Source organism: Xenia sp. Carnegie-2017, unplaced genomic scaffold (genome assembly GCF_021976095.1).
Source record: "Xenia sp. Carnegie-2017 unplaced genomic scaffold, XeniaSp_v1 HiC_scaffold_25, whole genome shotgun sequence".
Taxonomy (NCBI): domain Eukaryota; kingdom Metazoa; phylum Cnidaria; class Anthozoa; order Malacalcyonacea; family Xeniidae; genus Xenia; species Xenia sp. Carnegie-2017.
The window spans coordinates 4,641,747-4,664,284 of NW_025813488.1; the positions used below are offsets into that span (position 1 = coordinate 4,641,747).

A 22,538-nucleotide genomic window follows, 5' to 3' on the forward strand; every position below is an offset into this window, starting at 1 on the left:
ATATTATGACAATTTTCTCACGAAGACAGTGTATACAAACCATATATTCATCTTTAAAATAAGACAATGAATCGCTGAATTCACAAACTTCGCTGAAAACAAGAACAGATGATTAATAAAATTGTGAACAAAAATTACTAATTGAACAAAAAATGAATATACAAATTTCAGTGTCAATTACCAAAAAGATCTTCTCAAATTCCTTTTTCTTTATGACTCTAAATATTCTTTTAATCATACGTACAATAATATAGAAATCCTTTATGAAACAAGTTTCACCATTGATAGTAAAAATGCTGTTATAAATATTGGGTGTCGTTTCACTTGAGGTTTCACTTTCATACAAGGAAACCAACAATTACGTCAAAAGAATGAAGACGTGACTGTTGTCGTTTATCCTCGTATCCAGAAAATTTTCCTTGTCATTTTGCAAGAAGTGTTGAACATGCCTTCGATGCACCACAAAAAATATGTACAGTTTTACCTTTCAAATTTATTAACCAAATTTATAGAAACATTTCACTTAAATTTTAGTAAAACACAAAAACAGTTGACACTCCATATAAAGTAAACATTCAATCTCAACATTTCGACAAGTGTTAAATGTCTACGTCAGTAAAAAATGTGAACTTTTCAAAAATTACAAATTATAAACAAGGTATCATAATACGGAGTATCCATTGTTTTGTGTTTTATTAGAATACTTTTTGGTAATCTTAATTAATTTTTTCACCATTATAATTCACGAATTAAAGATGTGCGATAATGTTAGTTGTATCAGTGTCGGGTGTTGGTCAAACATGCAAATTGTTTGTGTTTTTTAATTCGTGAATAAAAGCAGTTATGAAATGGTTAACTCATGGAGAGTGAAAAAATATTTCCATAATAGGGCATGACTCTTACTCTCTACTTTCTTCCATCATTCATAAACCAGTAACCAATTCTATTTTTTCAGTTGTGGGCTTTCTTGGGGTGCCAGGGGTACTGAGACGATCAGGTGACTGAACGTTTGACGCAGTAGGACTAGACGAAAATTTACCACTAGAAGTATTGGACCAACTTTTACTTTTCCTTGGACGCCCCTCTTTGCTTGAATTTGGTTGCAATGTGTACTGAGTTTGATCAATTTCTAGTACACTCAGTACAGATCTATCACACAGGAGAATTTCGTAAGGACAACGTCTTTTCTGTGGGACACTTTCTCTGTCTAAAAAATTTGAAGTCTTTTTTAATTAATCCAAGAAAAACTTCATTAAAAAAGTTATACATTTGTCAAATAAAATGTACCAAATCATTGTTGGTTAGAAAGTCTAGAAAATCTCAACTGCAACTGTCTTTGTCTGGATAGGTAAGATCTAATTTTATTCTTTGCAAATTTATAACAAATAGAATGCAATACTTTATTTAGTTAAGCTTATCTCAACTATCTGACTATGACTTAGCTAACAGAAATGATAAAATGCTTTCTTTACCAGATATACTTGAAGGTATTTGAAGTCCTAACGGGGAAATGTTGTCTCCTTCGCATTTCAAATTATTATCAATAGATTGCGTGAGCTTAAGTGAATAAAAAAATAGAAAAGGATGTTGGTCCGTATGATTCATGTAATGTCAAAACAAGTACACGATACTTACAAGATAAGCTTGCGAGAACAAGCCATATTCAGCGCGAAAATTCAAGTTTTTCAAAATGGGACGAGTCTGGCTTGAATACCCATTGTAGCTACAGCATGAAAATAGATAATTCACTTTAAAGTCATACACTCATCGTAATAATAAAATGAAAAAAAAAGCTGTTCAGAGTCTTAAAAAAAATTAAAGTAAAAGTAGTTTGCGAGATGGCCTGAAGTCGATAACGGCCGAAGAACGAGGGAGTCTATACCTTTTTGATTTTAGCGCCAGACAAGGGAGATCTATGCTGAGGTGGGGCGCCAAACCTACTCTCAGCTTCCTGCTACTTTACCGTGCAGATCAGATGACCTGATTTGCGCTGCTCATACGCTGAGAGTTGGAGAGGGCTGGTATCAAACCTGGGACCTTGCAATCACCAGGCGAATGCTCTATCGACTGAGCTATCCCACCCAAAGTTTTGGGGGTATGTTCCCACTATTTGCACCTAATTACACTGTCCATAGCTCCCCATGATAAAAATATGCTTGATGGTCTGTGACTTACTATGCATAATGAACAATATAGATTAGTTGAACTAAGGTACTGTTGTCTATAGGAATTCGTGAACATTCTGAAAATTTTTCCAAATCCTTTTTTACATCTTGTTTCAAACAAAGATCTTCAAAGCCACAGCTAGTGACTCTAGGAAATGAAAAAAAATAAAAATCATATGCCACAGTATGATTTTTATAGGGTACATGGTAAATAATGATGACGAGTGCTTGCCTACAAAGCTTAAAATATAAATGATATTTGAACAAATTTGCATTGGGAAAAATTTGCAATGGTCTTAAGGGTTTGCAAGAAATTGCAACTAATCAGACAGTCAAAAAAATCCCACTTTTCTGTGAAATTTCACTGAAGGGTAATTAAAAAAATAATGAATTTATAATTCTTACTCACAATAAAGCCATTTTACAAGCCGCTTCAAGTGACAGTTCTCCAATAAATGTAATATAATGATTGTATTGTTCCAATACAAAACTGACCACTGAAAATCTAAGCCAAAATTAATATCAAATTAGACACATTTTAAAAGTAACAGTAGTGAAAATATTAGAGGCTACTATACCTGTAACATGCAGGAATTCGACTTAACTTTCTTCCTGGACCATCCTGCCGATAAGCCACTTCAATTTGCTCATGTCGACTTAATGCAAATTCTGTTAATGCTGAAGCACTGGTTTTGGCCAGTGAAGGCTACGATGATAGAACAAAATTACAATTGGAATATGCTTTTCAACATTAATTTCAGCTGTGAATAAAAGGCCATTAATTCATAAAGCATAAAAGGCCATTAATTCCACAAACCTCATGATAAAGTGATGGTCTAGTCAGTGAAGGTAAACGAAACTTCTGATATTTAGTTTTGTTGTTATGATCAACAACTTCCTATAAAATAAAGAAAAAAGTTGAAAACAATACTTTGAGGCATTTGGTGACTTACACAACGTACAGCATTATAGATTGCCAGCAAAATAGCTTCGAGCTTGCCATGACCCTAAAAAGATTTGCATAACAATTAAACAAATAAAGACTCATCAACAGAATAGCTTGCATTAATTTTCTTACAGCCAAACTTGGGCATGGGGCATTCTGTATTTGCATTGGTATGTTAAGAATGAGATTTAGCTGGGTCATTCAACAAACCTTTTGCCCATGATTGAAGGAGATGAAAAGATATTCCCATATGAATGCAGGTAGAAAATGAAGAACAAATGCCTTTTTTGTGTCGTCACCATGTTGATACAAAGAAAAAAGATTGCTGTACACTACATCAGCAAGCTTGGAAAAAATAAATGTTAAAGATAGAAACAGTGACCACACAGTCGGCTCAAATATAAGGTGTCAAAATAAAATGGGAATATACTCAATACATGAGATGCTCACTTTTACCAAATAAATTGCTTGTTAATGGAAAAAGGGGTGGTTCCATGTCCATAGTCAGAACATTATTTACATTGATCAGGGTTAGGGCCAATATATTGAGAAACAGACAGCTATTCTAATTGCACATATTACAGAAATCAAAGAAAATATACCTCACTTTGGCTACCATCATCAGTCATCAAACATGTAATAATTTGCCCAATCATATGTTGGTTGCTTTCTAATGTTTTAATTGTCTTTTCTTTTGTTTCATTCTGTTTTAATAAAGTAGATATACATGACAAGAAACTAGTCAGGCTATCAATGATAAGCAGTTTTTCATGTTAAGTGGAGTTTCAATTTATTTTTTAAACAAATAACAACTTCCGAATTATTTCGATAAAAACGTTACCTGGACGCCATTCAAAAAGTCCCTAACATGTTGTAAATTCATTTCCTTTTCGTTAAGTGGTTTTAAAAACGACTCAAGAAAACGTTATTCATTCTTTTGCAGTGTAATTTGTGATTAAAAGCTCCAAAACTCTGTAAAACAAAAGATGGAAGCCACATTGAGGAATATCGATTAGCAAAATCTCCCAACTGGAAACAAACAGAAGATTTAGCAACACCAAGCAGAGACACAGGAAGCATGTATTCAATATTTATCAATGAATAATTACGGTTGCAACAAACAAAAGCAGCCAAAAAACATTGGAAACATTTAATCCAAACACACTTTTTCCAAGGTCTTTCTGCCAGTGGCATCCTCGTCTTGCAGTCACTACCTCCATTGGTAAAAACTAGAAAGTCAAAATCCAACATGGCAACGAAAGTTTTAGGTGTTTAAACCTATTTTGATGTTGTGGAAATAATTAAAAGTTGCTCAATTGACCATTTAAATGTTATTTTTAATAGGATTACACAAAAATTGTATTGCAAATAAGCGTTTGACGATCAATTTGGCGAACACTTGCAAGGCTAGACGACAAATACACAGCAGAGAAATCAAGGTGAGATTCAAAGGAGCCACGTTTGATTATCTTCGTTTGATTTATAACATGGTTACATCTAATAGTTCAACACTGGCTGCGGGGAAGGGAGAGAATGTGGGAGTGTGGTGGTAGACACGCTTTATCTCATTCTTATTAGCTTGTTACCACCAGGCTCTGGGAATTTGTTTTTGCAAGCTTTTAAAAGAGGCTTGTCAGGGTATTGCTTGTATAAGTTTTCTCCAAAATGGCCCTGTAAATATACAAATTAGTTGATAAAAAGAAGTGACAATTTTCATATTAACCTAAATAATTTGAGAACCTAGTAGTTCATCATGATTGCAACTACCCCATATAAATTTTTCTTTCAGCCTCAGCCACATAAGATTCAGTTGGCTTCTGAAATTAGAAATTTATTCCATGAAAATGAAATGGTCGCAGTTCTTGGTTACTATGATATGAAATCTATTGAGTGGAATGAAGTGATTTTTGAAGCAGGAAAAAATGATATTAAACTACGCTTTTTACCAAATAAAATAGTTCATCGGGCACTGGATAGCACAGGTTATGTAAACATGTCACCACTCTTCATTGGCAGTACAGCTGTTGCCTATTCAAAAGACATACAGTTAAAAGGACTTCTTCAAACTGTAAAAAATCAAAGGAAAGTGCAGTTGCTTGGTGCAAAAATAAATGATCGCCTGTTTGGAATTGAAAAGCTTACTTGGGTGGCAAAATTACCTTTGCTAGAACAACTGCATTGTGAAATCTCAATGTCTTTATCACAGCCATTGCAGACTCTAAAACAGACATTGTCAAGAAATCAGCAGCTATTGAGCCAAAATTTACAATTGCTCACAAGTGCAGAGAATAGCTAGACAGTACTTTAATCAAATCAATTTTAATTGGGAATCATTGAAGATTTGCCCTGACATTGTGGTAGCCAGTGCTGATATATATCAGACTGAATAATCATTCATGTAACATAACAACTTGCATTCACACAAGATGCAAGTATTGTTATAAAGAATATTTGTGAGATCTAGAATGTCATTATTTTTTTGTATGATATCTAGTATGTTTCCATTTAAATCATCCAAGCAAATGTGCAATAGATTCCGAATAATCAATCTAATTAAAGAAGCTACAGAAGAAAGGCTTCAGTACAATAAAATGGAAAAAATGTTACATATTTATGAATAAAAGCATGAAAAAGGCATTGATAATCATAAAGTCAACCCACAAGTTTTAGTCTAGCTATGTAAAATATAGAACATTGTCACAAATCATTTCTACAGAAATCTATTTGACTTCACGAAAATTTAGCAATCAAATAATTTCTATAGTTTCTCTGAGAGGATACGATAAAAGACAAACCAGTGTCTGTCTACACATTGAAATACATGTATTTTAGCTAAAGCAATGAAGTTGGCATGTATGTTTGAGGTCTATAAGACATTGACTTTTCTGTTTATAAAAAAACAAGAGTATTTAATCCATTTTCGTGTGCAAAAGTATGATAAGAAAGGAGGTAAGTCAGGTCACACTATGTGGTTTAAAATTTATCCTTGGTAAAATCAATATTGTTGTGACAGTAGTGATATCAGAATTTCAAATGATAAAATACATTTAATACAAAATGTACTCATTAATTTGATACCAAATATATTTTCTGACATAGCAAGCAATCAGTTAACTTGAACATACAACACATTTGACAAAATTTCAATATTTTTTTGACAACACCGGCCACCGTGTCCATCCAAAGAAAAAAGAAATGTCGTCAAGATCAAGCCAAAAATATTAAATGTAACATCAACTTTCTTGTAATGAATTTTGTTCCTTTGCCTTTTAATGTTTCCCACTTCCATGTTCACTGTGTCCGTGATGTTCATCTGGTTTTTCAAAAAACTTCTCGATCATACAGGCGAAGATGAATGCACCAACTCCCCAAGTAAAACCGGGGAAAAAATAACGAAAATTTGCTCGAGAGCAATAATAAGGATGACTTCTCCACGCTTCGAATCTTGCCCAAGGATCCTTGGTTGGAACTTTAATATCTTTCGACGAATCCATCAAAAAAATTCAAACTAACACAAATATTCACTCATTCCAAAGCCTTGACGGATTGCTATCCTAATGACCACCCCCTCCGGAAACAAATTATACCAATTATACTATGAATTATACTTTATATTAAACGGGGGGAAAGCGTCTTAATTCTGGTCAATGTAAAGAGGGAACTATCCTGTGTACATATCGTGTTATTGAATAAAATCTTACTCTTCCACCATGACGGATGATTTTGAAGAAATATTAGCGTTAATTAAAAGTACTTTGAAGTTGGATCGTGATCGTGGTTTGGAATTTTTAAGTAAAAAATTATTGAACTTTGAAAATAATGAGAAAAACGACAAAATCGAAAATCTTCAGACCAAGATCTTAGAGTTTATTGCATCCGAAAGTGATACGAAATGGGAAACACGACAAGGCGGTTTACAGGCAGCGAAATTGATCATCACTATGAAACCATCGGATGCAAATTTAAATGAAAGGGTACAAAAGGGTGCGTTGTGCTTAATGCATGACAACGAGGCTCGAGTTCGTCAATCTGCAGGTGGATATTATACTACATAGTTTTAATCACCATTTATAAACCTCCATATCTCCAAAGTGTTTGTATTGTCTCTTTACCTTTACATGAAATTTTCTTTTTGACTTGATTTATCAAAGGAGAGGTCTTGGGTGTTCTGTGTCAAACCATTGGTACATCAGTATATGAACAATCTCGTATGGAATTGTTAAAAAGTGTTGAAGACAATCTTGAACGGCATATTCCAGAAGACACAGTTTCCGAGGGTCAGATGTTGATAGATGAATCAAATCCTATTGATGTATGATTTCATATCACAAATTTTATATATTTGAATTTGTGCCATTCCACCAACCTAACTATACCTTTGTTTTCAATATACAAGGTAGGGAGAAAAAACTCAATTCAAATTGTCCACGAGTCGGTTGGCTGGAGGCATTTGGAGACGAGCATGAGGTATGGTACATACTATACAAATTCACTCATTTCTTCATAAAACCATTTTAACCTTATATTGCAGATGTCTTCAACATGTTATTGAAGGATGTGGATCAGCATTCAGCAAATACATTGATAATGATTTGCTAAAACTGTTGTTTCAAGCTCTTGATCACACAAACAGATTTGTGAGAGAAACTGGCTACCAAGTGTTCTCTTCCTTGGTTCGTTTAGGTCTCAATAAAGGTATTGACTACTTTTACAGTATATTCTTGTGATTAAGCTACAAGAAATGCTTATGTTGGTTTTAATTTTTTGCATATCTGGTTGTGTTTATAATTTTTTGAAGTATTTCACAAGCCTATTCCACTTCTATTGATCTATTCCTTGTAAAATTTAGCATTTTTTGAAGAAAATCTCTTTGTTAAATTGAATATAATTGAGAATCAAGTTTCTGCAAACATATTTTCACAAAGACTTCAAGCAGGCAATCTAATTATGACGTAAAACAGTAATGACGAGGCTCAATTCTGACGTTACTCAATTTAATGACGCGACAATACCTGCATGACCAATTATATGACGTAACAAAGCGATGCGCGCGATAATTAGTCATAATTGAAGTCAATTTCAAAGCGAACGGTGGTGTTTTACTGGCAGCAAAATTTATCGAAAAAGAAAGTATTCATTTTTGAAAAAATGACCGGAAAAGTTACATTTAACGAAAACGTCGAGTCTTTTAGTTATGAGTTAGAAGATTCGTATGAAGATGATTGGATATTTCCAAAACTGAGCGACCATCTCCGTGTTACACTCCCATCTGGTCGACTCCGACCTTTATCACCTACATTAAAAGAGCACAAAGTGACGCTTCCTGGCATCGAGTCAATCAAAGAGCGATACGGAGGCATGCGTGAATGGAAAAACATTATTAAATTCGTGGGAAACTACTCCAAGGAACACAAGATGTTCAACAGTACCCACCATTGGAACATGCGCACAAAGTTCCTTGAAGTACGCTTGTGTTGTATGGATAAGATCGTTGAGGATCCCGACGCCTATCGCATCCCTCAACTCGGATTTTACGTACGTGTACCTAAACCTTTACACAAGGCCGTACTTAAGTGCAAAATGGCTGACATTTCTCCAATATCTTGTCGAAAGAGTACTAATTATATGAAATTAACGAGAAAAGACATCCCATTTTATTATGACAACAAGCAACTATCAGCTCAGAAAGAAAGAAGCGGTGCAGTTTACGACATTGCTGAGGTTGAAAGCAATAGTTTTCAGCCTATTGAGGAAAAACTTCATTCTCAAAGCCTCTGTAAAGAGTTGAACATTGACAATGAACAAACCAACGAACCGTCATTTCCTTTATCTTGCTCAAGCTCCTTCACAACTTTTGAACCTGCGCTTGATAACACAATAGACGTTTTAGACGTTGTTGAAAAGACCATCTCAAACGAAGTGTTGGAAACAGAGGAAAACGACTGTAAATCGGAAAAGGCTTCTGACAAATCGTCAAATACTGACATGGTGCTGGAAGATGTAAATGAAAACGACATGGTATCAGACATTGTCCTTCCGTCATCTCGAAAACTAAAAGCGGACGCGATTCATTTAGAAAAAACGTCGAGTGAAGAACGATCATCTCAATCATTGAAGAGAATCAGTTGGCCAAGACGGCCAAAATTTCGAGCAAGAATTGCTTCTATCTTTTCTTGTTTTAAACGAAATAAAGTTGCCCCTGTAATGTAGAAGTATATAAGTAATTTAAACAGTTTGATCAGTTTTTGTAAGTTTTTTAAATATATATTGTTTGTAATTTAAAATAACAAGGGTTTTGGGTGGTAACACATTTGCTGTACTATAGTAAATGAATTGTAAATAGATTATGTTCATTAAATTATACAGTTTTTATAACTTCTTTGAAGTTTTATTTTTTTAATAATTCTCTCTACTAACGCTTAATTTTATTTAACTGAATCCTTTATGCCTCCAATCCAAAAGCACTTGAAGAATTTTCAAAGTTTATGAAATAAAAGTCGACAATGCTCTACATCAACAAAAACTTATAAAAAATCCAAGTTCGGCATAAAGCAACCGTTTTTACATGCTTTTAATGTGCTGGCTGTTTAGATGCCCCGGTGTCGTCTGGATTATCTCAAGAGCAAGCGATGGAAAACAGGCAATCCTTGCTTAACTATGGAGATATGTTAGCTGACTATCTGAGGAAAGGTCTCTCAGATAACTGGAGTCAGGTAACGTTCAACGATTGAACAAATATATGACGCAAGGTTTTAATTTCACGGGTTGTTTTGGATAGGTTCGTCTGGCTGCATCATGGGCAACAAGATCATTCCTAGTCACTCTGGGTACAAATGATGCAAAAGAACAGTTTTATCCAAAACTCTTACCACCCATGTGTTTAAATAGGTTTGTTTGATATTGTCAAATTTGAATTTTTCGGTTTTCAATGCCAAGGCTACGCAAACTTCTTCTTCTTATATAATCATGTGATAACATTAAAGAGAAGCAAGCGATTTATGGTCGGTGATTGAGATGGTTATTTCTTTTATAGATACTACGTTGCAGCGGGTGTACGGATTTACTCGCAGGAAAATTGGAAGATAATCACAGGGAACGACGGCAAGAGACTCGTGGAAAAATACATCAAAGAAACAGTATGATCTTTTAGAATGTAAATATGCTCCAGGTGCTCGTTGTAGGTTATAAAAAAGGGAAAGTTCAAACCTTGTCCTATGCCAGTTGAAAAACAAAGCGTATACGTAGTTTAATGATAATCAGTGTTCTTTTGAGGGGCTGAATATTCGCTGATCGAATGATCAAACAGCAAAGATGAAAAGTGAATTTAACCATGACTTTCTTCTCTTCGCTATTCAGGTGGAGTTTTATATCAGTCAAACAAAGGCAGATAACCATGCAGTGAGGGAAGCTGCATGTGAGTGTATAGCAGAATTAGGAATTAAGGTAAAGCTTTACATTTACCTCTGTGGTACTGCACAATCACATGGTTTCACTGATGCATATAATACAGGTATCTCCAGACGCCGTCCGTCCGTTCGTCAACGTTCTCCTTGCAGCTATGATAGACTGTTTTCATGACGAAGGCTGGCCTGTCAGAGATGGTAAAAGTTTCGGAACGTTATGTCTAATTAAAAAAAAATCACCGACTTTTTAACAAATAAATTCAGATTCAAAGCAAGCAGTTACGGTCTTATAACTATTCTCATATTTCTAGCTGCGTGTTTGGCTTGCGGCAACTTTGTTCAATGTTTTTCCGAAGAATGCAGGTAAAGGTTGAAGTTAAATGTGCAAACTTCAAGGATTATGAATAGATCTTAAAAAAGCATAATTTTTTTCATATCATAAAATCAATTGTTCCTCCTCTGTAAACAGACCGCGTCTTTCCACGCTATATGAACTATTCTTTGTCAATCTTTGCGACAACATACCGTCTGTTAGACAAGGTGCTGCAATCTCATTGGCTAATCTCGTCAAAACTTACGGTATGCTGTGAAATGTCTTTTATTCATGTACATCACTTAATACACAGTGTTTTATGTATAAGGAACTTACTGCTCGCCTTCGTCTTTAGGCGTGGAAGCAGTCGAATATGTATCAGATAAAGCTAAAGAAAAGTTAAAAGAGGTTGATAAGCAAGATAACAAAGACAATCAAAGGTAAAATGGGAGGGATGGTTAGGGATAGCTTACAGGTTAAGTAAAAAATCTTGACTTAAAGTCCTCTTCATATTACAAATTGAAAGTCTATTGTATTTATACAGATTCAGTGCTCTAGAAAAGGGACCTGGTTCATTTGGTGTGATAAAAAAACAGAGAGATAATGATATTGAACTTCATACAAATCAAACGGTATAACCTCCGTTAGAAAGTGCTACAAATATACATTAACAAATAACATCAAGTATTCAATATATAATTTTCTCTTGCTTTATTCAGATGTACTCCTGCGGTTCGCTGGCGCCTAAAATGGGGCGTGGCGGTTGCTCAGGTGGTCATTTCAAACGACCTACACAACCATGGGAGGTTACTGATGGGTTAGTTTATTAACATCGAACGTTAAAGAAACATTGAAAATGCATGTTTAATATTAGTTTTTATAAGTAAAAAAAATGTTTCCACTCCTTCATCATCGTTTTGTGTGCTCATACAAAGGCTTTGGTTGTTTAAATACGAAAAAACAAAATCCAGGAGTTTAAAGAGTAAAGTTTACGGTACTAAATGCAAGTGTAGGTAAATGAAATATGTTTCATTTGTTATTTAGATGTGTTTACCTCGTTGCCGAGTTGTCGAAGCTTGATATAGCACGAGATCATATGAAAATCCTCATTCCTCTTATGGCTGAAGCAACAAAAAAAAGAAATTATTCTCAATATTTACAATTTTATGAGACTGTCTGCAAACAGGTCACACAAATATATATCAATATTTATTGAAATGATGTTGTGTTCATGTTATACCGCGTTCTTTTATTTCAGTCAGTCTCAAGAATGTTCTTGTTCATATTTACTGTAGTAAATGTAGTTGAAGACTGTTCTCGTTCTCTCTTATCGCTCGTTCATCACTTCCTAAACCACTTTCACTAATACAAATTTATCTCTTTTTGATCGTTTTCAGCTACCTATAGTAGCAAAAGCTCTCGGGAAAAAACATTTCAAAGTGTACTTAGAAGAATTTCTGGAGGTCTTATTTCACAGTTTAACGTGCGAAAACACTCTCACATCAACAGCAGCCGCTGAATGTACGCAAGACTTAGCAAAATTACTTGGTCCTTCCATACTCAAGGGTCGCATAGAGATGTACAATCCAAGGTATCGATTCGTTTATTGTCAGTTTCAACAATTCAAGGTCAACTACATCGGAATCTTTTTTTCTAGTTTTGTTCCAGTTTTTGATAACTATATATATCGTTAGCGAACAAAACGACAAGTTTACAAACCGAGAATAATAAAGAGAGATGATGGGAATTCTACTTTTTGTTCGAATTTTTGATCACTACGTTTATAGCGAGGCAACGTCTATAAACACAGAGAATGGAGAGAACTGTCAGTTTGTGTATTATATGAGTGAAAAAATAAATTAAAGCGTAAAAATAAAACAATCATTGCTAAATAAAAACGAACCATAATATTTATTCATCATATCACATACCTAAAAATATTGCTTTGTTCTACTATTTACAATGTTCAGAATAAATAACATCTTTTCCTCATAAAATACGATGTTTAAGGAAACACTATTTTACGTACACGGATTATAAAACTTAGATTTAATTAACTATTTATGTTTTGACAAGTGAGATTATGACCATAAGCAATAACATAATAAATATGTCATAATGTAAAGTATTGCATGAACAGACAAGTAGAGATTTCTCTTGAATAATGACACTAGAACTATTGAATTTTATTAAGTTGGTTAACGAACATGAATTTGAACAAACATCATTACAATGAGGGCAAATGATTGAGCCTTCGTGCAACATACCATTGAACAACAGTTTAACATCTATTACTTGCTCAGCATATGAACAATGGAAGGATTTTCCTCCTACATTGAGAACCAATCCATCAATTGTGCATGAGTACAAATAACATCCACTGCCCCAATTCTTTGCACTTGAGCTATGAGAACAAGACTTGCGAGTCCATGCTTTACCTTGCCTGAAACAGATAGCATTATCTCCATAAACTTCCAATGCATAATTCTTTTCTTGGGTGGGATTATTCAACTTGCATTTACAATAAGAGTTGCGAACCACTTTTCCCTCACTTTTCCAATCCAATTCCTGATAGTATGGACAATAGTCTGCAAGGATTATTGCACCACCATAATGAGAAGGAGTCCCTACCCCTGGCAGTGAATCAAAGTACTGATACTCCAAAGGAAGGGAGTGTTTATATTTGAACAAATTACAAACTCCTACACCACCACGACTGTGAGTGCAACCAGTTTGTATTTGATCTTTTTTTGATAACTGGGTACAATAAGGAGCAATTGATTTGTTAGCTTTCATTTGATAATCCATCCAATATTTACAGCTATTCATTGCAAAGGCACAAGAAAAGTTGCGTCCCCAGTCTAGTTCTTCTGCCATATTATAGTTAGCCCAATACCAACCACTATCCTCCATAATTGCCAGTGTAATGCGAGAAAATACTGGATTATTAGTAAACACCCCAGTCATGGCCTCATTCTCAAAAACCCGCTTCTCCAAGTGTGTGTAAATTTGACCTGATGAACCTTGATTCTCAATTTCAGCACCTTCCAAGATTGAGCAATTAAAGTGCAACCGTGCCTCTTTAACAACTCTTGGTGTAATAATCATTCTCACTTTATGAACAACAGATCCCCCAGCCCTTTCACTGACTAGCCACCTTTGTCTAGTAACATCTTTTATAACCTATGATTGTGAATAAGAATTATTAGTCATACTAATAACATACTAGTAAGATAATACAGTAAGGCAAAACTCCATCAGTGAACATAGGACACAGAAAAGGACATGAAAATTATATACTGTTTTGAAAAAAGTTAACTGTTTAACATACAATTGGAAATACAAATATTATGTACGTCATGTTATGGTAATCATAATTGCAACACTCTATGTTTTCACAAATTTATAAGTAGAGGATGAAGGCATAAACCAATTATTGCTTAATGTGTAAGTGCTAACACTTAAGTTTGATTCATGATCATTACTTTTTTCTAACTTATTTTACTGGAAGATTTACAATTCAAAGCAATGTGCTTAGCCAACTGTCCTGGAAATGCTACCATCTCATTCATATAGCTTTTAATTACCTTATCACTCCAGCGATACGCAGGTCTACCATCATGTAGACGTGGTGTGAGTGGATGACCATTGTCCATACGGTAGTAAGCAAAAAGCAATGATGAAAAGCCAAGAGCATGAAAAATCTCATGTTTTGTAATAGCTAACAAATGACTGAAGTGTAATTTCTTCATGAATGCTTCTGGACAAAAATTAACAAATCCAGCAACTGGGCGATCAAGTCTTTGCTCTTGTTGGCATGATGATGCATAGGCTATAACATCATTTTCCACAGAACAGTGAAATGTGTTACTAGCAGTTACATACAAAATAAAGTCATAGTTGGTGACACCAGTGTTCAGTGATTGGTTCTTTTGCTTACAACTAATGTCTGTAGGGTTGCAAGTGTTACAGACGTCAAGATGATTTTCGGGAACTCTAACTGGCCCACAAAACGTTTGTTTTTCACAATGATTAGCACAAAACCGAACATACTCGTTATTATATTTGACGAATTTTTCCTTTGAGCAGTTCCTTTGAAGTTTTAATGGCGAAATACGTTGACGGACGGTCAACGTTTTGCCAAAATAAGCAATAGCCTCGGGTAATAGTCGGTTAGTTATAAGTTGTTTAAAAACCGTGCTCAGTCTTTCAACACTAGTATCATAAAAAGCCATTATTGATAAAGGATTTTCGGAGATACTACGTTTTAATATTTGCTTACCGTCACCTCTCACTCCTCTGATGATGCTACTTGGCTCTGCATTGTAATGACAAAGTAATCGTTGAGGAAATAAGAAAAAATAGATCAAAATTAACCTTTTCTCCTTTAAATTGAAAGAAGCCATGTTTCTTCTTTCGCGCCCAGGCCCCAGGGCCTTTGCTAGCTAACACAGAGATTTTCGAAATAGCCTAGGAACGAGGTTGTTTTCTGACGTCACCTACAACTTTTTAGATGGGAATGGGATAACAGTAAAAAAACAAAAGCAAGACTCTTCACAGAAAAGAGCAATGATTGATAAAAATTCAGATGCTGTATACTTTGCATGTATTCATTTATTAGTCAAGTTATTATCACATTAAACAACAAGAAAGAATTGCAAATAATTTACAAAAAATACAGATTTTCAAGCAAATTTAGTTTAAGTAAGAGAATAAGACAAACAAAAATACGAGAAGGGTTAACAAATATACGAGAAGGTCTTTTGTTTTTTAATACTAAACCTATCTGTATTAGTGGTATTAAAGTTTCTGCAACACAAATACAATGTTTTGCCAAAACGTTGAGCTCATGTAAAATGTATTGATGCATTGCATTGAACATTTGACGTATCACCTACTTCGACTTTGGTTGCTCGTCCGTCACGAACTCAAACTTATTAAATTGTGCGTCAGCTTCTTCAGGAATGCCATCGAGGACACCTAAAAATGAAAACACAAGCGCTAAATGCTTTAATTTATGTATAAATATGCTTTGTATCACACAACATAACTTGGGTAAAAGTAATCAATGCTTTGTGAATGTCTACATAACAAATAACCAAGAGGTCAATAATGTCACAGAGTTTATCTACTTTAGCAGGGATGTAGGAACTTGGAAGATCGATAATTGAGAGGAGGGAGGATTAGGTTTATTCTATTGATAAATGTGAAAAAGTTTTCTGCTGTTACTGATGAAGTGCAAGCATGGAGTGCAAGTAATGTACTTACCATCAGCATCAGGTGGAGTAAGTTGAGCAGGTTGATCTGTAAATTCACGATCAAAATAAGAAGTGTCTTCTGAATCTTTGATCGTTGGAATGTACGGTGGTTTGATCTAAGTATAAACGTTCCTGTTTATATACCTCGGTTTATTGAGACTACGTTCTAAGATTTAATAATGTATAAGACGAACCTTCTTGTTAAGAACATCTGTCCAATTGACGTCACGAAAAAATGGATGTTTTTTGATTTGATTAGCATCAGAGACATCACCACCCAATCTAAATAGTAAAAAAGTTCAACATCTTGAAATAAAAACTCATGTAAATTGACATTCTTACCGTTGTTTTGGATTTTTTTCCAACAAACCACCCAATACAGACTTAGCAAGATCAGTCAATCGCTGAGGGAACTTTACGTCTTCCTATGCAAAACAAGACATTGTATGTCACTTGCTGTAAGAAACAATTAATTTTAAGTATAAACAATAATTATAATGAGCTATTTAGGAATCATCCAATGGGACAAATTAAAAATAAATAGAGAAAATATTAGGAATAATTATGTTAAGAAAAAGAGTATAAACATCTGTAGATTTTGTAGTTACATAGATATTTACTAGAACTATGTAGAATAAAGGTCGAAGAATATATTCCTTTTATATATTTTAAATAAGAACTTCAAATAATCAGTTGCTGACTTTTCACATCACTTATACATACAGAAAGGAAGAAAGAAAGTAGAAAGTTCGACTAAGAAATTTTAAACCCGATTAGTCAATTATATTCAATAGTAAGTATGAGAAAAGGAGTGGTATGATCATGTTTCAATAGCCTATGATCATAAAGAACTTTCTTTACACAAGAGGACACAAGATTTATATAATTTTCGTGCACTTACGGTAAGAATAAGCTCAAACAAGACTTCGTGGTCACGACTATAAAAAGGTAAACGTCCGCACATCATTTCATACATAACAATTCCAACACCCCACCAATCAACGGAACGACCATAATCATTGTCTTCTAATACCTAAGAGAAGCAAGATATGAAACTGAGACGATGATGATGAGTCACATTTGAGGCAAAATGTATTTTTCAACCTCGGGAGCTAGATACTCTGGTGTACCACAAAACGTTTTTGTGGTAGCTCCGAATGAGATTTCTTCTTTACACAAACCAAAATCTGTAATCTTTATGTGACCTTCCGAGTCAAGCAACAAATTCTCCAACTGGAAAAAGCAACGAATACGATAGCTCAACTTAATGTAGTCTCAAAATATACAACAAATTTAGCAGAAATATAATTGAGTTAAACACACATCTGTCTCAAAAACGCGACAGTATAAAGATTTAATCACCTTCAAATCCCTGTACACGACATTCTGTTCATGAAGATATTCCACAGCTAAAATGATTTCTGACGCATAAAATTTACTTCTTTCCTCAGGGAACACACGCTCTTTCGAGAGATGGAAGAATAACTATTTAAAAGAAATCGATTAGAAAACATGACAAATTAGTCCCATATCTTTTTTGATTTTTCAATACAGAAAGAATAAAAGAAGAACTTTTGCTGAAGTATATTAAAAAGCCAAAATCGGGTCACTGAATTACACACGATGAAAAAATATTTTCACTAACTTGGAAAATGATATAGTAATATAAGCATATATAATACTGTCTCGTTTTAACTCACTGGATTTAACATAATTTCAAAGTATTAAAATAGCTAGTTCAAATGACAATGCCTATATTTAAAAATTGCAACAAACGTTCATCATCTACCTCGCCACCATTAACATATTCCATAACAAACACCAATCTGTCTCGTGTTTGAAAAGAGAAACGAAGTTCCGTCAAAAATGGATGTTTGCACAGTTGTAAAACTCTGTTTTCAGTCAACGTGTGAAAAACTTCATCCTGTTAAAAAACAATTATACTGTTGGGAGGGAGGTTGAATGAATAGGAGGATGGCCTTAGACATGAGTCGTGTGATTAAAATGCATCAAGGAAACACTATAGCTAAAACAAAACTGAGTAGTAGCTAAAGATTGCTTTCATTTAGTGATATTGAAGACTTGAACAATAGCTTGGTTCAATATCTCTATTCTCACAGGCAGTGATTTACTTAAGCCTAGCTGTTCAATTTCACACATTACACATGGCACTTGCTGATGTCACAAGAAAATTTTTCTTTAATTGCTCACTCATGCAAACAATGATGTAGTCAATCCCACCTTTGCCACTATGACTTCTTTCTTTAAAACTTTGAGAGCAAATAGTTCATTTGTGGCTTTTTGCTTTGCAAGCATTACCTATGATAATCATTGAGCAAAAGATGAGATGATTAGATGATTTTTGATGATTTACTTTCTTGTTATAAACTATATTGAAAACCACTGATCATGTTAGAAGAATGGCTCAACAAATAACAGTAATTTGAAAAGATACATTTACACATATGTTTTAATGCAAAAAACATCTGAATGAAAGCTACCACAAAATGAAGAGTGTAAGCATAAACAACAATTAATAAACAATACCTTTCCAAATGTACCTTTTCCAAGAACTTTCAAGATAGTGAAGTCTTCTAATGTCTGGAAATCAAAGTCAGAAGTAACAAAATTTTCATCATAATGTTTGTAAGACTAAATCTTTAAACGAAAATGTATACCATTTTCTTGCCAGCAGTTGCATGAGCTTGATCAGGTAAAGACTTTGCTTTTTCCAGAATTTTTTCTGAAACGTTTTTAATGCATTGTAGCCAATCCTCCCTTCAACAAATATCAACACATTCAATATGTTTACTTTAAATAATTGCACATTTTAAGACGTCTTCACAAATATATTTATATAAATTTGTATCAATTAGTTTTGAACAAAGCATGATGACAAATTCAAAAAATTATTAACCACAAAGTTTCTTTTATGGCACAAAAAACTTGCCTTTCATTATTTGTATCAACATGAAAGAGTCTTTCCACAATAGTAGTCCATTGATAACACCTAAAATATTTTTCATATACATATGAAAGAAAGAATTGGGAAACCTTAAATATGCTATCTTAAAGATGGGTTAATAAGTTTGCAAAAACGTCATGCATCAAATTGTGAATTTCCCATTAAAAATGTTTCACTAAATCATATTTTCAAATTTATACATAAATACCTGACAAAGAATGAGTGTGGCTTTGGCCTTTCAGTGCTCACAATTTGACAGTCTAAAACAGGCAAAAGACCATGTATATTCAGATCACTTACAGCCATTTTAGGGAATTTGTAATTGATTTCAGCCATTTGAGCACATTCTACACTTCAGTGGCAAATCCAGCATTAGTCAAAATAAATTATAGATTCTGAATTGTAAATTCAAATTACTTTCATAAGAACACTATTGGTTTCTAATTTATTGAGAGTAAATTTTTACCAATCAAGTTGCCTATTTAAGGTATTTGAAAACAAATATATATTCAAAACAAGCTACAATAATTTATTTTGACATACACTACACCTTGCACTGCAATACATCAACATGTCCACAAATGGTACAAGCTTGCATGCAAAGACAGAAGTGTATACTTTGAACTGTGAATTTATTTAGTGGTTCTTCATCTGTTTTTGTTTTGTCCTTGTAGCCAAGAAAGTTTCCATCATCCCAAAGTTGAAAATAGCGTGGACGCCAGTTCTTTATGTATTCACCTACATTAAATCAATACTTTGGCTCAAAACATAGAAAATGTGCCACGGAAATATGATGAAGTTTCACGAGATAAGTTGATTGGATAACATGCTCTTACAATATATAAAATTAAAATACTATTTTTAAACTGAAGCTTCTAAAACACAAAGTTTTCTCTAAATAATAAGTTTCTTAACTATGTATATCAGTATTTGGGGCTTGGCTTTCAATAAAAACTTATATAACATAACATTTCGACAAAGAACTTGTGATAATGTGCATTTATACTACTATCAGAACTAAAAACTAGGCATTTTTTCATTAATAAAGCCATTATAAAAGAAGAGTAAAACCTCGCTTGTAAAGCCATCCTTCCTTCACTATCTTAGCGCCAGGTGAATGTTTGACTTGCCCAGGTGGCATTTTCACCTAATGTAAATAACCAATAAATATAACATTCCTTTTGCTAATTTGCGTTAACAATGTCTACGAGAAATCACTTGGAACGGACATTAAAACAAACATTAGAATGTAATAAAAGTAAAACGAATATTAGGAATGTACAAAATAATATCTAATCAGTTTTGACGTGAAATGAAAATCAATGTACATCTGTCATTTAAATGTATTTTAAAAAATACAGTAAATCACAAAAATAGCGTTGTTGTTCTAAAGAAATTATGAAAGCAAACCAAAATAAATACAGATGCCGCTGTAAAAAGCAGAGCTTTCAACAATTATTTTTGACGAAGTATCTACTCTCTACTTGATAATTTACTAAATTTAGTACACCTGTCAAATGTAAATGATCGGAAATCTGCCTTACGTTGAGGACATTTCATTGATAAAAATAATCATAAAACTATTTGAGATAACCTTCCCTTGGGCATTAGCAATTTCTTTTCAATAAATTTTCAGAAAATTAATATTCCTGAACATATGAAACGCCACAAAACCTTAGGTATGATTCTTCCAAACAAAAATATTTTCAGTGTTTTTAATAATAAATACATAATGTAGGAAATATTTCATCGGTAAACGACATTTTTAATTGCAAGTGTAATCCGAAAATACATTAAAGCAAAGTATACGAACGTGAAAATAAAATATGTATTTGTGCACTAGATATTTTAATTGAAAAATAATCCGGCAAAATATATTTCCACTCCTACAACTTCAACGATATAGGCTGTCCTGGTCCAGGAAACGAAATCAAATCACAGATGTATACAACAATATGTATGATAAAACCATAAATAATTGAAATCAGAAACACAATAATCGAAAACAATACATGAAATGTCAAACCTTTTGATTTGCTCCAAAGAAGATGAAAAAGAAGATGAATTTCTATCAGTTTTCCTCTAGTCAGTTAGAACGCTATTCTAATCGCCACATCAAACAAAACCGGAATTAAACGAGTCGAGTTTTACACGCGTGGGAAACTCGCGCGCTATCACATCACAAATAACAAACTTTTTGTTGGGTACATTTGGACACCGTTTTTGAATATACCACCCAATGTTCATTGACACCATCAAATGTCCGGTGAAACCACCCAATATCCAGTGACACCACCCAATATCCATTGACACCACCAAATATCCAGTGACACCATCCAATATCCAGGGACACCACCCAATATCCAGTGACACCACCCAGTGTCCAGTGATACCACCTTGGGAGTAGTATATGACACATTGATACTACAAATGAAGACATATAATAGTTATTTCTTCAACGCAAAATACCAACGACGAAAATGGTGTCGATCAGTAGGGGCGATTTCTTCACACGGGGCACCTGACTATCAATTACCTGTCAAGAGAAAAAGACACACAGATTCAAGAGAAAATAAACATCCGATGAATTTATAACTATGCCCAACCAGAACATCTCAATGAACATATGACACAATTTCCATGATTAATACCAAAATGAACATAACGAAAAGGGTTGAGACACCTCTCAATCTCCTCTTCTAAACTTTCGTGTTTTATTGACGTCTAGGTTGCTGCTAGAAAAGAACTAAAGCGGATGATACACCGTCACAAATTTCCAATTTAAATCTCATATAAAAAAATGTAATTTACCCACAAGAGCAAGGCTTGACTTTTGATATTGACCAAAGAAGGAAAGAATGCCGTCAGATAGAATCAATGTTGAGATTATTTAGCTAAAAGCTTGCACAAAGCTGCATATGGTAAATAGAAATAGATACATCGTTGTTGAATCTGCAAAAATCGTATCAAGAAATACGCTCTTAATAAAAAGTCATTTTCCTACTTACTAGTTTTCAAACAGTGACTTTTAGAATATGTAATAAATTCATCATCTGAATCTGATGTCAGTTCGTAATTTGTTTATCTCCATTCGTTTATCTTAAGTTGCGAGGTCAAAAATAGACATTTTATTTTTCATTTCTAATCTTGCAGGTATTTTTTCTCTTTTTATTATTCTACTTCATTGACTGGTAATGGATAAGGATAGCCTACATACGATCGCTTTCTACACTCACAGCTATAGCATAAAACTTCTAAAATATCTCATTCATTTTTGCGTTCAATATTGCTGTGAATTATTTCTCAGGTCATTGAAAGAGTATAATTTTTGACGCCAATGTAAGTTCTAAGGGCATAAAAAGTTCTTTGCAGATGTTCCTGAAGTAAGGAGTGTTTTGATGTTCCTATGACAGTCTCGCCCACGTAAATGTATGCGATTGTGTAATCAGACAAACATTATTTTTGGTTTGACATTGGTTGTTTTGTCT

The 22,538-nt window shown here is 33.8% G+C and overlaps 5 protein-coding genes and 1 long non-coding RNA gene across 9 annotated transcripts; 2 read left to right on the forward strand and 4 right to left on the reverse strand.

Annotated features, from left to right (window-relative positions):
- Positions 1 to 473: 473 nt before the first annotated feature.
- On the reverse strand, positions 474 to 4,346 carry LOC124452482 (hyccin-like). 2 transcript variants are annotated; one of them, XM_047003041.1, is made up of 12 exons: positions 4,277 to 4,346; positions 3,953 to 4,083; positions 3,714 to 3,815; positions 3,322 to 3,456; positions 3,128 to 3,172; positions 2,983 to 3,063; positions 2,744 to 2,871; positions 2,575 to 2,670; positions 2,176 to 2,313; positions 1,636 to 1,723; positions 1,473 to 1,557; positions 474 to 1,207 (listed from the first exon to the last, which is right to left on the reverse strand). In XM_047003041.1, exons 2-12 carry the CDS (start codon positions 3,992 to 3,994, stop codon positions 924 to 926), a joined length of 1,224 nt encoding a protein of 407 aa, XP_046858997.1. In that variant the 5' UTR covers positions 3,995 to 4,083; positions 4,277 to 4,346; the 3' UTR covers positions 474 to 923. The 2 variants fall into 2 exon arrangements, with proteins under 2 accessions (XP_046858997.1, XP_046858996.1); XM_047003040.1 differs by lacking the exon at positions 4,277 to 4,346 and having other exon boundaries at positions 3,953 to 4,130.
- Positions 4,152 to 5,746, forward strand: LOC124452483 (39S ribosomal protein L10, mitochondrial-like). Its single transcript, XM_047003042.1, has 3 exons — positions 4,152 to 4,379; positions 4,456 to 4,550; positions 4,901 to 5,746. Exons 1-3 carry the CDS (start codon positions 4,361 to 4,363, stop codon positions 5,405 to 5,407), a joined length of 621 nt encoding a protein of 206 aa, XP_046858998.1. The 5' UTR covers positions 4,152 to 4,360; the 3' UTR covers positions 5,408 to 5,746.
- On the reverse strand, positions 4,878 to 7,302 carry LOC124452484. Its single transcript, XR_006950793.1, has 3 exons — positions 7,224 to 7,302; positions 5,058 to 5,139; positions 4,878 to 4,928 (listed from the first exon to the last, which is right to left on the reverse strand). It is a non-coding gene; the product is annotated as an uncharacterized LOC124452484 (long non-coding RNA).
- LOC124452479 lies at positions 6,746 to 12,824 on the forward strand. The gene is made up of 17 exons (XM_047003034.1): positions 6,746 to 7,146; positions 7,263 to 7,423; positions 7,508 to 7,578; positions 7,643 to 7,806; positions 9,703 to 9,824; positions 9,890 to 9,999; positions 10,145 to 10,247; positions 10,468 to 10,554; positions 10,622 to 10,712; positions 10,826 to 10,877; positions 10,984 to 11,093; positions 11,183 to 11,267; positions 11,372 to 11,459; positions 11,547 to 11,644; positions 11,872 to 12,013; positions 12,225 to 12,418; positions 12,485 to 12,824. Exons 1-17 carry the CDS (start codon positions 6,822 to 6,824, stop codon positions 12,519 to 12,521), a joined length of 2,040 nt encoding a protein of 679 aa, XP_046858990.1. The 5' UTR covers positions 6,746 to 6,821; the 3' UTR covers positions 12,522 to 12,824.
- On the reverse strand, positions 7,818 to 15,286 carry LOC124452480 (leishmanolysin-like peptidase). 3 transcript variants are annotated; one of them, XM_047003036.1, is made up of 7 exons: positions 14,415 to 15,286; positions 13,095 to 14,010; positions 11,882 to 11,948; positions 11,164 to 11,215; positions 10,573 to 10,700; positions 8,927 to 9,310; positions 7,818 to 8,404 (listed from the first exon to the last, which is right to left on the reverse strand). In XM_047003036.1, exons 1-3 carry the CDS (start codon positions 15,231 to 15,233, stop codon positions 11,920 to 11,922), a joined length of 1,764 nt encoding a protein of 587 aa, XP_046858992.1. In that variant the 5' UTR covers positions 15,234 to 15,286; the 3' UTR covers positions 7,818 to 8,404; positions 8,927 to 9,310; positions 10,573 to 10,700; positions 11,164 to 11,215; positions 11,882 to 11,919. The 3 variants fall into 3 exon arrangements, with proteins under 3 accessions (XP_046858992.1, XP_046858994.1, XP_046858991.1); XM_047003038.1 differs by lacking the exons at positions 7,818 to 8,404; positions 8,927 to 9,310; positions 10,573 to 10,700; positions 11,164 to 11,215; positions 11,882 to 11,948 and having other exon boundaries at positions 12,720 to 14,010; positions 14,415 to 14,659; positions 15,110 to 15,286; XM_047003035.1 differs by lacking the exons at positions 7,818 to 8,404; positions 8,927 to 9,310; positions 10,573 to 10,700; positions 11,164 to 11,215; positions 11,882 to 11,948 and having other exon boundaries at positions 12,720 to 14,010.
- A 137-nt stretch (positions 15,287 to 15,423) lies between these two features.
- LOC124452481 (RAC-alpha serine/threonine-protein kinase-like) lies at positions 15,424 to 21,197 on the reverse strand. The gene is made up of 16 exons (XM_047003039.1): positions 21,077 to 21,197; positions 20,122 to 20,197; positions 19,669 to 19,788; positions 19,259 to 19,310; positions 19,036 to 19,095; positions 18,764 to 18,863; positions 18,633 to 18,686; positions 18,327 to 18,404; positions 17,875 to 18,009; positions 17,448 to 17,570; positions 17,190 to 17,318; positions 16,987 to 17,118; positions 16,428 to 16,510; positions 16,280 to 16,367; positions 16,096 to 16,201; positions 15,424 to 15,807 (listed from the first exon to the last, which is right to left on the reverse strand). The coding sequence occupies exons 2-16, from the start codon at positions 20,189 to 20,191 to the stop codon at positions 15,722 to 15,724; spliced, it is 1,416 nt and encodes a 471-aa protein (XP_046858995.1). The 5' UTR covers positions 20,192 to 20,197; positions 21,077 to 21,197; the 3' UTR covers positions 15,424 to 15,721.
- Positions 21,198 to 22,538: the final 1,341 nt, after the last annotated feature.